The 14,546-nt window shown below is 45.3% G+C and overlaps 1 protein-coding gene across 1 annotated transcript in view; it reads right to left on the bottom strand.

The window, feature by feature from the left end:
* spryd3 (SPRY domain containing 3) overlaps window positions 1-14,546 on the bottom strand; it is a 47,359-nt gene that overhangs the window by 922 nt on the left and 31,891 nt on the right. The window contains exons 8-10 of the mRNA XM_053424903.1: window positions 9,718-9,775; window positions 2,779-2,898; window positions 1,667-1,818 (exon numbers count right to left, since the gene is read on the bottom strand). Coding sequence (XP_053280878.1) covers window positions 1,667-1,818; window positions 2,779-2,898; window positions 9,718-9,775 — 330 coding nt within the window. The remainder of the gene's footprint in view (window positions 1-1,666; window positions 1,819-2,778; window positions 2,899-9,717; window positions 9,776-14,546) is intronic.

The following is a 14,546-nucleotide window of genomic DNA, read 5'->3' on the forward strand; positions in this document are numbered from 1 at the left end:
TTGGGTTTCGGCACCGTGTTGTTGCACAGGCACTGTGACCCTCCCCCCCCCCCCACCGGCCGGCACATTTTATCAGCAGCTTAGAATCAAGAACAATTTAAAAACGCACGGTGTTTCACTCCCAGCCACCAGGGGGCGCTCTGTGGAAACACGACGTGAAGAGGAAATTGTTGACGTCAGAATTCCTGCGATGGAGGTTTTTTTTTACTAGGAGGAGAAAAACCTGCAGAGCTTCTCAAAACAAACCTTCTGAGTAAAATCCCTGAAGCTAAAGTCACCAGAGCAGCTTATTGAGTTCAGTTCCGGGTGCAGCTGACAGAGACAGGAAGTGACTCATCATCTCCGCTGCGGAGGTCACGTGACCACATGGTTCTTATCACCTCAAACTGACTCGTCTCGTTCATCTACGTCTTCTATGTGTTCTCACGTCGACTTCTGCAGAAGTTCTACGGACGTTCTGCGAGGAGGTCAGAAGTTCCTCTGGTGAAGACACCTGTGAAGTTCTGTGCACGTCTCAAAGCTTCTGATTCGTCGACACAGAATGATTGACACATCTTCTATGACTCTGTGTTTCATCGAGAGCCTCGGGCTTGAAAACGTCGCCGGCCAATAAATCTACAGTTGTGCAGATTTGCTCTTCTTCACGGGTCGTGGACTGGAACCACCTCCAGCTCCTCCACCTCCACTCTGCACGTTCCAGTGAGGTGTGGGGAGATCGGGCGTATGTGTGGTATATTTAGAATCCCAGTAATGGTTCCCACAGGAGCCATGTTAGAGCAGAATATGAAAGTATTCATCATGATGCAAGTCTCGGGGGCTCCTGCTTTTACAAGTCATGTGAAATAATTGCTGTAAACCTGCTGAGTGCTGCTCCACAGGTAGAGCTGCCAAAATAAAGATTTAATATATGTTAAAGGTTCCCAGTGGAGTTTCTGAACACCAGTGAAGCCATAATGTTTTTACAGGTGGAGCTCTGCTCGGTTGTTCTCGTGCACGCTCACACGAGCACATGCATGAAGACACACATGTGAAGATATTCCACCGAGCTACAGGTGGCGGTAATGCACCAAAATATGGAGCCAATATTCAGTGTGTGTTTGTGTAGAGAGAGTTGTATATCAATCTCAATTATTGTGAGTTTAATCAGATTTGTATTTGTTGTAAAATGTGTAATGAGATTTGAAGATGAATCTGTGAATGTGAACATAGAGAGACGGCTGAGACGAGCCGCTCTCTCTCTCCCTCGTGTCTCCGACATCTTGGGTTCTGTCAACGCCATGAGCGCAATGCATGATGGTACTTATTGAGGGACACGATGAATACACTACACAGGGTAGAAAGAATTTCAGAGATAAGTCCCAAGTTTCCGTTTCTGGTTTTGTCTTCTGAATTCACACGATTCCACAGAATTAATGTTTAGAAAGTCCTCTTACAATTCCATAATATCTCAAATCCTGATGTTTATTCTCAATTTTCTGAATTGACTGTGTAAAACTGGAATCTACTCTGATGCAGCCGGAGCCGTTTTGCCAACGAGGACATGAACTCAGTGGAACTTCACAGGAAGTCACTCATTAGCTCAAGACGTGACAACTTCACAATAAGAGTCAATACTGCAACATTCATTAAACTGGATGAAATACAGGTAACAGTCAGTTTTCCTCACCGTGACCTTCCTTCCCTCCTGACCCTGCTCTGCCTCCTCCCCGTCTTCCTCCTCCTCCTCCTCCTCCTCCTCTTCTGCGTTGAGGTACAGGACGTTCTGGACGCCTGCAGGACCCGGACGGACCTCCGGCCGATCCCAGTCGTCCACGTCGCCTGAGGACAATAAAGTGCGTTTGAGAAAAGACCTTCATACAAAGCAGAGCACAGGTTCAGTAACTGACTAAACAACAGGTTATCGTTTGGAGTTAAGTCATTTTTCATTAATGCCTCAAACGTAGATGTTAAGTCTCGTTTGTTTAGGAAGTAAAAGTTCCACACCAACTTTTCTACTTGAGTAAAAGTAAGTACTTGCTTTTAAATGTACTTAAGAGAAGAAAAAGTCAAAGTACTTGCCGAGTGTAGCCTGATGAAACAGTCTCCTACATCTCTAACTGTGTCTGTATATTTGATTCATAAAAGAATGATAAAAACTCCTTCATAGTAATAAAGCAGATGAAGATGATTCTACAGAAAACATTTTTGAGTTTCGGCCTCTTCTCTGATCTATGTTTCCACTTCCTGATGCAGGAGGCGGAGTCTATAGTTACGTGCTGGTTCTGATTGGATTAGTTCACGTCTTGTTATTGATCAAACATACGTATAAAAAAACAATATAACATGTTAAACCTTGCACTGTATAAATAAACTGGAGTAATAGCGAAAAGTACCTGAGAACAAGTACAAATACATGAAAAATGGAAAAAGAAAAGCATAAGTAACTAATTAAATGTACTTAGTTACATGCCACCACTGTTGTTAGGCTCTTATTTGGTTTTATTAGTTCCTGTCGTGTTTCATTAAACGTTGTGAAACCACATGAGAGCAGAAGGTTTATGTCTCAGGAGGAAGATGGAGGACCAGACTCTTCACCTGTGTGACGGCTCAGGGCCGGGGCCTCGGTTAATATCCAGTTTCTTTCCAAACGCAACACAACCAACGTCTGTTGAGGCCGAGCGTTGCAGCAACAGTCTTAATCTCGATAATTAGGGTGAAGAGCGAAACCTCCCATGAACACTCCAACCACTTCTTAACGAGTGACGGTGTAATGCCTCCACCCGAGCCCAGGTCGCTCACCTTCTCCGTCCAGGATGTAGTCCCGTGGGAACATGATGCCACAGCCCATGATGTCGCCTTTGAAGCAGCGAGGGCCGAACGCGTCTCCGACTCCGCTGCCGTGAAAGATCTTCCCATCGTCTGTCAGGGCACAGAGGAGAAGATGGATTCATTACTGAGAGGAGGTAAATCAAACTTCATGATGCAACTGTGTGGGCGAAGCTTTCTGCAGCAACGTTTCACAATCTGCCAGCGGATGAGAGTCTGAAGAGGAACCATCGAGCAAAGAGACAAGAGATCATTGGAGCAAAAACTTTTAACAACTTTAAACCTTAAAAGACATCGTGGCAAACTGTAAAATCTAAATAAGACAACACGCAAAATTGAAAAGACATTAAAGGATCTACAGAGAGAACAGAAGTAAATAAGAAGTAAAAGAGTTAAAGTAAAAAGAAGTAATTTATTAAAAGTGACAAACAGGAAAGTTCTCAGCTTTGATTCAGAAGAACCCAAAGTTCTTTGGAGTTCATTCGGGACAATATGGCCTCTAACGATTTATCATTATATTACATCATTCAGTTTCTTTAAGAATTTAATGAATTTAAAAATATGACCTGGATGAGGAGCGTTAAGTGTCATAAAAAGAATTAAACTCATAAAGGCTCACAGGTGAAGTGATAAGTTACTGGAGCAGAGACACTTTGACGCCAACTTCACCAAATCTGCGACTTACAAAATGAGACCAATCCTTCCAGCAGTGATTTCCACACGTTTCACTAAATAAAAGAAAAATCATACTGGACTCAAAAAATCCCTGATGGAGAGAACTTCACCTCCGTAAGAAAAGATAGAGCTGCCTCCTGCAGCACGATCCACTATAACAACTTTAGAAGTGTAGCACATAATAAACTATACAGGAGACACAAGAAAATATCAAATCAAGTTTCAGACTTTTCTCGCTGCTTTTTGAATCAAAACCAGTTTGAGGTTAATTTTTTTGTCCCATTGCTGGAAATCAAGAGAACCAGTTTCCCACTGGTGCAACATGTGAACATGTGAACACACCTAGAACATACAGGACATCCTGACATTCCAGTCTCATGATGAAGTGAAAGCAGGCCGAGTAAAAAACACTTCTCACCCCCCCCACCCCACAGGAACAAAAAGACACGCACAACATCCAAAGGAAATCATCAAAACAACACATCGCTGCAGCGGCGAGAGACAACAATGGAGAAAAAAAAAGGGCAAAAGAAAAACACGGCAGAGCGACTGCAGCCGAGCTCCTCAAGCGAAGCGGCGCGGCTGCTGCCGGTAAATATTTATGGAGTTGTCATGGGACCCGTCCCCGGCTCAGGATACTGTTTAAACAATCTCTATCTGAGCAGCAGGAGGGAGACGGAGACACTGTATTATTACGGCTCCCATGCGGGCCCTTGTCACAACACCACACACCAGCAAACAGCGGAGCCACGCCGGCACCGGGGCAGCGCGGCTATAAATAGCAGAGGTCGCCGGCCGGTGACCCAGACGCCTGCTGGAGGTGAGCTGGGCTGTGGAGGCCGGGTCCGGGCCTGAGGATGGAGCTGGTAGGAGAAGCCGGCTGAAGAGCTGGAGGCGGGTTTGCCACTGGAGCAACTTTCAGATGTGTTGGAAGTTTTTATTCAGATTGTTTCTATAAATTAATCAAGTTGAACTATCACCAAACGCTTTAAAGACTAAATTAATTAATGAGATTTTATTCCGGCTCAAAACACAGAAACTTTAACCCTCACTGTCACTCAGAGATGATTGTAAACTTTATGTCCTGCAGCGGAATGAGAAACACATTTTCATGTTTTGTGTTTATTGTTGTTTGTTTAACGAGTGTCTGTTATATCTACAAACACACGTCTGACTTCCTGTTTGTCTGTGGAACAACCCTTCATCTTATCAGCTTCACACTCATTTATTTTCTTAACGGCTCAGGAGAGTATTGTGTTGAATTCGGTGCCATTTGGAAATATGTTTAATATTAATACAAATGTTATAAACAGGAGAGATCGTCTGTAGCCATCAGTGGGGGGGGGGCGCAGTTGAGCCTGTTTTATATAGATTGTTTATTTCACGATATCGAACTGACACAAAACAGTTCAGCGTTAAATCCATCATGAAAATAACATTGATAAAATCACTTCCTCCTCAGGAACATGTCTTCAAAATAAAAGCACACCTGTTTTTTTGCTGTAATGATTTACATTGAGCCGAATTACAGATTTTTTTATTTTTGGAAAGCTGTGAACGTCTGAATATTGTGTCGGCTGTTTAACAAACCTCTGAAATAACATCTTAAACATAAAATACACACGTGAACGCTAATAAAGAAAATTCTGTTCCATTTCATGATTGACTCTGATGATAGAATCGTCCCTGCAGATAAACCAGGCGGGATGAACACAACGTTTTCTAGACTAGTTTGAAGAAGACTCGCTAGTTTACTGTTTACGATTCATCAGCAGCTCAACACGTAGAAGTTGCAAATGGAATTTATAGTAAATTCTCAGGAACGTGTGCAAATCTCACGTATTTGGGGGGAGGGGGGGGGGGGGGGGGGGGGGAGCGGAATCATGGCAGAATATGAATATTGTGTCTTAATTCCTCATGTTTTAGGAGTCGGTGAAGTCATTGTTCCCTGGGCAGGGAAGCCCGGTCTTTTCCAGACAAACTCTCATGTTACGAGAAAACCTGTTTTCCTATTCCCAGCTGGTGTCGGTGCTCCGCCAGGTTCTGGGCTCCTGCCCTCTCCCCCCGTGGGCTCGGCTCCAGACCCTCAGATCAGATCCAGTATTTCAGCCTCTTCTCGAGCCTCCGAGCCAGCACCTGGTGGTCGTCCCTGTTTTCCTTCCCGGCGACCACCTCGCTGCGATCCTCCCGATCCCAGCGCCATCATCAGGTTCTCGCTCCATCACGAGCCGCGGTGCCAAACCCTGCTCAGCACCTGTGAGCTAATTTTAAACCCTCTTAGTCTCCAACACAAATTTTAACATTTTCCTTCACATCGTGGCTCTGAACCCAGCCGGCTTCCTGTGGATCGATTTCCACCCGTTTTAGGACCAGAGCACGATTAAAAAAGCAACACAAGATATTATTGTACGCTCAGGAACAAAAATAGCCGCACACAGCTGCCTGCCAAACTGAATTATACTCAGGACTTAGTTTTAATACAACAAGATTAGCTCAATATTTACCAGAATTGTTTCTAATTCAGTGCTCTAATGATTTATTGTCAGTTAATAAACTGCCTATTTCTTCCAGACAATTACAAAGTTCCCCTTTAAATAGTTTAAGCTCCGATTCTGCACATGAAGTTCAGCTCATTTGTAATAAAGTTACCAGATTCTCAGCTTGGGCTAAAAAAAACGTGTTTGCAAATACAAGTTAAGTTTTCGAGTTTCGTTCTCTCAACAAAATAGGGAATGAAAAAGCAAATGTTTATGTTTATCAGTTGAAATTCTGAGAAAAAAGTTGTAATACTACAAGAATAAAGGAAGAAAAAGTTTCTCAAACATTCTCATGTTGAAACTATGAACTCTGTTTCAGCACCAGACGGACGTGAAGATCGATAACGTCTCAATCGATCACGACCAAACGTTTCCTCCTCCACTTAAGACACAGTTTCCTGCAGGTCTGTGGTTCTCTCTTCTGAACAGACTGTTTCTTTCTAATATTCCGACTTTATTCTGGAAGTTTTATGACTCTTAGTATTACTTCAACATGGCCCTAATACTTTTTCCGACTCTCCCGTCCGAGGACAAGCTGTCACATCGTGCTTCCTTCCCTGGTCTAAGTCTTTAGTGCTTTTTGATTCGGTTATTTATTTGACAAATTACTCTCTTTACAAAGAGTTCTGTCATCGCTGTACCGGCGTCTTGAACCACACGCACAGTGGAGCTGGACTAACTCTCCTGTGCCTTTATTATTATATGAATGTGCACATTGTGCTGCAGGGTTTCTTCATGGCCATAATGAAACGGACACCGGAGCTAATTTCAAATAGCCCAGGATCCTGTCTTACCACCCAGCCCCAGTGGAAACACCACAGGGAGCTTTTGAAAAAATAAGCCAGCGGAACTTGACCTGTTCTGGTGATTAAAGTTTTCTTAACTGTCCAAAACCCAAAGACATTTAATTCACTTAGAAATATTAACAGCAACTGTTTCAGTCCAAATTGAAATATATATTAAACAAGTGCAGTGCTCACGCTGAACCTTTAACATTGAAAATGCTTTTTGACATTTTTACTGATATCAGGGAATAATTTTAATAACAACGAAACAACTTTAGGGGACTTATATTTATGAGTATGTGTAATTGTGAGCGGATCCAAATCTGTGAGGAAATCAGCTGTGAACCAGTAACCACCACTGGTAACCAACAGGACTTTATGTGGAATTCAACAGGACTGTGGGATCTTGGTGGAGATGAGTGCATTTGAGTGGAGTTCCATTCCAGTTAAATAACCGATTTAGTGTGATTCATATCTATATAAGATTAAATCAGGAGATGATTCCTTTAGTGGTGACGTCTTTGTTCAAAGTGAAACAGAGACAATATCATCCAAACCCATTTTTGTCCCATTAGGTCAGAAGACGATAGCATCACTCTGCACAACATGTTGCTACTGAATCATTGTTTTTGCGGAACCTGAGCTGGAATCAGATTAGACCCCGTCACTGATCTACTGAGCAGCCCCGAAGTGAGACTGAGCCCTATCATCTGGGGTCAGGGTGGTGCTGAGGGATGGATGGTGGCGGTGGGGCACAACCTTCAGCTGCGGGTGTTGAGTCATAGCACGTGTGATTCACTGATGGGGGGGTTCAGACGTTAATGAGGCTTGCTGAGGAGCTCTCAATGGATGGATGGCTGTTTGCTCCCGATAGGGCCCACAGGGGCCCACAGGGGCCTACATGGGCCCACTTTCCAACACGGACCATTAACTCGCGGAGCCACCACATAGGATGGAAGTCCACGCTGGGCCGGCTCTCAATACAAACACTGGTGGTAACACCCGCCTGCGCCAGAGAACTCCACGAGCTATACAGGGGAGCAGCGACACGGCTGAAGGCCACTTGTGTTTATAACTGGAGTAAAGTAACAACCTTAAAATAATACAGCAACACACATCGCATGTGATCCAGGTCCTGACTGGTCAGAGGACACAGAAATAGAGTTAAACTGTACATGCAAAGTATAAAGAAGGAAAAATCATTATGTGATTTATGTATTTGCTTCCAGGCTGAACAAGAAACTATGTAAATCCACTGTATTCCTGAAAAGAAGTGATAACATCATTACAAACTCTAAGACGATGAGGTTTCAAGTGTCTATATGAAGCTAAGACCTGCCAAGAGCATTCTGGCAGATACTTTTCCTTCTAGATACTGAGGTCAAATACAAATGGAACCATAAATAAACAAGGTCCCACGAGTCGTAGCAGCAGCTCTTCACCGGACAGGAAAACCAGAGTGACATCGCTGAGGTCCTCTGTTCTTAAAGCAGTTTACACTGCGGTGGTGTGGCCTTGTGTGGGTAACACATTGTTTAAGTTGTTGTCTTCCTGCCAAAGAGGGTCTGACTGAGGGTCTGGAGGCTCTGCAGATGTTCAGTAAACATCTGGGATGCATGGACGGGGGGGCGAGACGCTGCATGAAGAAGAGGCCCTGGCTGTTGATTCTAAGTAGCTGGATCAGAGCCTGCACCTTAACCAGAGCACGGGAAGGCAGACCTCATGTGCACAGCGTGGAAAACCACATGCATCATTTTAGTCTCTAACAAATAAGATTAATGGGAGCTGTGCTGGGGCGTGCACATTTCTGTGGTGTCCAGTGCACAGCAGCCAAACCAGACCGACCGCAGCGCGAGACCTGTGGGACTGGCACGGTGAGCCCCGGTGGATGATTGGTCTCGTCTGTCACTCAGCAGCAGGACATGGTCCACAGACCCCGGCAGGACACACAGCTTCAACTGTTATTACGACCAATGTGTCCCGAGTGGACAGTCCGCACGGGGACACACGGGTCAGGACTTTAAACATCAACTCTGAATATAAGTGGAATGTGCGAATGGAACAGGAAAATGGGTTTCGATAGATCGGGAGGTCAAACGGAAAGAATACACAACTTCTCCCCCCCCCCCCCCCCCCCCCCAAAAAAAAAGAATTGCTCATATCAGGGTGGATAATCCATGGAGAGCGGCTGAACTCCCCTGAGAGAGCGGTTCACAATGTGATGCTTCAAAACCAAAGTCCTTTTGATGAAAGCCAGCGAGCTCCTAACTGCTGTGCTCAGATAAGGACTAACTGGTTCTTGACTGTGACAGTGGGTTGTCAGATAAAGACCCGGCTTCCCACTGGAGCTGGTACGCTTGTAATAGAACCAACGACCTGCTGTAGCGTTTCTCAGAACAGGGCAGCAGCTAATCTCTTAGCGCTGATAGCGACTGGTGCTGAGGCCTGGAATGGGAGCTGGGGGGGGCGCAGATGCCGGGGCAGATAACTCTCTCAGGCTTGTGGTCACAAACAACTAACACTGAATGTGTGTGTGTGTGTGTGTGTGTGTGTGTGTGTTAAAGCAGAGGGAGATGAAGATAACTTTGACTAAACTGGGATGGAGATACAATCGTTCTCCTTTCTCTGATGCTGTCACCATGTGTGTTATCTGCTTTCTGTGCGTCTCCTCTGCCTGCGCCTCCTTGATCTCTGTCTGCGTGAGGCACCTCCACATCCAGCGGAGGCGGTGCCCTGTGATGTTTGCATCTGAAGGCAGCCGACAGATGCTCAGGAGGAAGTAGATCAAATTCATGTGTTTCATTCAACACAGACTACAGAGGAATTCCACACACACACACACGGAGGAAGTAACACAACAACTTCTTTCTGAGGAAATAACAAAAGACAAAAAGAGGAGTAGGGAAATATCTCACCTGCATGGTAGGCCACCGACCCTCTGCTCCAGCCCGGGTGTCTGTTCCTGGGGTAGTCCTTCACAAACACAAATACACACACACATTACAAATGCACAATATCACAGGGATTGATTGGTTTTGTGACGCAGACTAGAAACCTGCATTTTGTCACTTGAAAAAACGATGCCTGGTGGTTTCACTGAGCCGTAGAGTGAAGGTAAAGATGGATCTGCCCCTGGTGGTTGGCTGAATATAGGTCATACCCTCTGCCTGCTCCATGTTAGTGTACAGGAGAGGGTACAAACCAAAAAGTACAAATGTGAATAAATGTTTCTCAAAGACGCTTCCTGTCATTTTAAGTCGTTCTTATCCCACTGATGTCTGTTCACGTGTTGTTTTACATTTGTTATTTGATCTGACTCGGAATCAGTCGTGTGCATCGTGTGCGAAGGAGCTCGGTACCGCAGCTCAACCATAATGTCACCAGTGAAGACTCTGAAAAACCACAAGATGGTGGTAACCATATCGGAGCACACCACCCCCAGTGGGAGGAAGTGGAGAAGCGTCTTTATTTATAATCTTTGAGAGGAACTTATTTAATAAGGGGCGTGGCTACTGTGTCATCAGTCTAGTCGGCTACTTCCTTGTATCACATTTTTTGAATCTGATAAAATAGTTTTGATCCACAAGTTGTGATTGTGGGTGAATTTTACGCCTCTGTGTGATGTCGAGCACAGAGCAAAGAGTTCCTTTCAGTGTTTAGCAAATATTAGTAAAAATTATCACACTTGGATTATTAAACAATAAGCATTTGTATGGGTCAACCTTTATTCAAGATTTTGTGTTGCTCTGCTCTCATCCACCCGCTTGTTCTTAGCTCTGCTTGTGCACTAACACATTCTGTTTCTTGGTCAGATCCGCTCGCGCTCCAGCTTCAGCTCTTCTCCTCACACTCACACGGCTTCTGTGCGATAGTGAAACAGATTTAACTTGTCAACACTGAAGCTGTCATTCTATTGGTTGGGGTGTTGTGATAGACAGTGCAGAACAAGTGCAATGCCACAGTTTGAGCACAAGCAGAGCAAATCTAAAACACAAGCAGGAGCTATTTGGGTGCAAGTTCAGGGTTGAGAGTGAAAACATTGAATTAAGAGGAATAAAAACACACCCACCCCCACCCCCCCCATACACACACCCACAACCCCCCCCCCCCTACACACACACACACACACACACACACACACACACACACACACACACACACACACACACACACACACACACACACACACACACACACACACACACACACACACACACACACACACGTCCTCACTAGGCGATCCATTCCTCGCATGTTTATTCTTGCAATAATAAAGTCACCACCCTCCAAACTCTTTAAATGCAGAATATCAATCTTACTACCACTCGTGCACATCGCTCCAGCTCGGGCAGCCGGCGGTTTGAGGGAGGAGTTTCGCCGACAGTCGGTTCAAACATCCACAGATTTGTATGCAAATGAACCGGAGATGAGAATCCCTTGGATTGTGTTTCCCAGGGATAGATAGTATGATCACTACAGGTTGAATCCAGCTGCTGTATTCCTTTTACCAATGCTAGTGACTGGGAGGACTCCATATCTGCTCTCTCTCTGCGTCTGCACTGTATGGATGTCTCTCTCCAGGCCTCATGATGCCAACAGAAATAACTAGTGGGCCAACTTCGGGATAAGATCAGAGTATGACTCAGAGGTAATTACCAGAGATTTTTATCGGTCTTCTGGGCTGCACCTCAATTACTGTAGAAACACAATAATGAACAAGAGAGGAAGGACGAGGAGGAGGGAAATGACATTATACTCCTCTTTCATCTCCCAGTCGACTACTTCTAAACGCTCTCTTGTTCATATTCGTGCAGGTGAACTCTCTCTCTCGTTTCTGCTCGTACTAACAGGCAAAAAGCAAGAGAAAACCAAAAGGCCCTTTTATTTTCATCTTCTCTCAAGTCTAATAAATCCGACACACGACCACTGTGACGTCCAAGAAAGAGGAAAAGCAAGTCAGCCTGTAGCAAGTGACCCTAAAGGAAAACACGGCTTTATCCAAACAAAAGAACCCGATGACGGATGAAGAGACTGAGAGAGGAAACACATTACTCACAAGCAAAATAAGCCAAATTAAATTATTCCTATTAGCACCTGTGAGGAGCAGAGATATGAGTAATGGGGACGCAGCCGACAGCAGCCAGGTCAGGCCAGGCAGCGTTTGAGGTCAGGACATCAGTGAAACATCAGAGTGAGGAAGAGGAAATGGAGATGGATCGGGGGGGAAGCGAGCGAGCAGGAGAAGGACAGAGTGAGACATCAGCAGAGGAAGACAGAGAGACATGGAGGAATGCAGCTCCTGCTCCAAGCCTGAAAGCCCCTGATCCGCCAAGTCTGCTCCTCTTTCTCCTCGTCTCCACCACAAGCCGGAGGATTCCTCTGGCTGACTGGCATGTGGGCTTCATCTCCACCAGGAGCAGAGGAAAGACTGCGTGTTGGTTTGTCCCTGATTGATGATCCACAGACTCAGATCTGATCAGTGATTTGGAGGAACGCGCTGAAATAAGACAACATTAGGAACGGCAAGAAAATACTAAATTAGGGATGGATTTAGAAAGCTTTAATGGGAACCGCAGACTTGTGTCTGATAAATGGATCAACTGGTAAATGCCTGTGTGGGTCGCTGTCTCCTCAGTAATTGTTGTGTCCATCATCTCTAATTCATCTCCTCTGTGTGATCTGTCCGTCCCGTGGCTACACACAGAATGCAGCTTCACAATATATATCTGAATAGAACAACGTCTACTGAGTCCGGTCAGTCGATCAGTGGGCCCCTTTGGACTAAATGGAAATATCTGAAAAGGTATCGTCTATATTAATACTTTAAACGCCAGGACCAACTACTGCAACACTGCCGGAGAGGCGGTGCACTAGTGGCAGAAACTTGGACTATGGGCAGAAAAGGTCTCTGGTTCGACTGCAGGGAGAAACAACAGAGAGACGAACCTGGATTGATCTGTCCAAAAATCCAAGAGGATTCTCCCTACCCTGTCTAGTGCCCCTGAGCAAGGCACCTTACTCCCCCAACATCTGCTCCCTATGCGCCGTATGGTCGATGGGTCAAAAGCAGGTTACATTTCCCTACCTGTGCATGTCTGTGCATGTGTTTGGGACAAATAAATGTATCTTAATCTTAATCTTAGTATAAGAGCAACGCAGTGAACCTCACATGTCCAAGTCATTTGCTTGAGACATTCTCAGGAGACTCTCCTGCCGGCTCCTTTGTAAAAACTCCAGATATTGTCCAAACCAACCCACGTAAGAAAACATCAGGACATTGTCTGGAGAATTATTCACCACGAGCGAGTGGGCAAGTTGACGATGTTTCTAACGCCACAAGCAAGACTGAAAAAACTAAAGACTAGAAGCCATACATGTAGAAGCAACAGACTGAGACGTCAACTTGGGAAGAGGAGATTCGAGAGAACTCGGTGATGAGGGCAGACGCAGCTGGAACGAGTAGCTGTAGCTTCTTGCACAAGTGTGAAACCATCAAGTGCACATTTCAGACACTCTCACCACTTTGTTGCATCAACAGGAAGCCGCAGACGGTTGACAGGCAACAAACAGCATTTTATTCTGAAGTCCGTATTCCTGCCAGTAATTTGGGGCGATACAAATTTGCCATTCAACAGCCTCCTGTGTCAAGGAGGAACACACTTTGCCAAGGAGCATTAATCATGAGTGTCAAAGTTCCGAGAAGGCAACAAACAAAAGGATTTGTTCTGTTGGACTTGGAACAGATTACGTCTGATAAGAGAAACATTCCAACCTGCTGTGGTTTGGGAGCTACAGCAGCTGCTGTGATCAGGGGTGGCGCCACTAATTCACACCTACACTTCTCTATCAACACATGATGAAATGATGAAACGCTAAGTTAATCAGCTGCTCCCTTGTCTTTGGAAACACGGTGGAGAGCTACGCTGGCCTGCAGAAGGGAAACGCAAGCTGCTCCTGAGAACAGAACTGACGTGGTGTCAGTCACATGGTGCAGCGAGGACCTGCAGCTTCAGATCCTCAGCGAGGACCTGCAGCTTCAGATCCTCGGCTGCAGCACCAGCGTCTTCAGAGCAGCCGGCATCTCCACACTGTGGCAGAGTAAACAAGTCTGAGAGAAGACCGAGCGTGGAGCTGCGGGCTGAGAGGAAAACCATGTGGAAGCAGATACCCATCAACTACTGCAGATATCACACTGGCATATCACAGAGCTGCCTAAAAATATAACTAAAGCCGTGTGTGTGTGTGTGTGTGTGTGTGTGTGTGTGTGTGTGTGTGTGTGTGTGCTGAAGATTGGAACAGGGGAAAGTAGGGTGTTTCTGTTTGTACCTGCCCATACAACCTCACCTATAGGGGTTGGGCAGACACTGTGTAGGGAACTAATGCAGGTCTGTTTGTATAACCTTGTGTCATCGGGCTAAAACCTCTGGCTCCCCACACGATAACAGCTACTGTCTGACATTAGCTGAGGATCTGACTGGAGAGAGGAAAATTACAGCCCATCTGTGTGTCTATGTGTTCGGGCAAGTCGGCCCCTTTTTACGGATGCAAGTGCTTTCTCTATACAAACAGATAAAAGTGATACAAGACCAAGTTGGGTCTGTTGCTGAAAGGGAGGTAGCTGAGCAGTGTACTAATACATATACATATATATAGGTGTATATATACACACACAGATCTTAAATTTACAACAGTATAAGAGAAGTTTCCGATACCAGGATTGGAAATTACTGATACTGCCAAAAAA

Source organism: Pleuronectes platessa, chromosome 6 (assembly GCF_947347685.1).
Source record: "Pleuronectes platessa chromosome 6, fPlePla1.1, whole genome shotgun sequence".
NCBI classification, from domain to species: Eukaryota; Metazoa; Chordata; class Actinopteri; order Pleuronectiformes; family Pleuronectidae; genus Pleuronectes; species Pleuronectes platessa.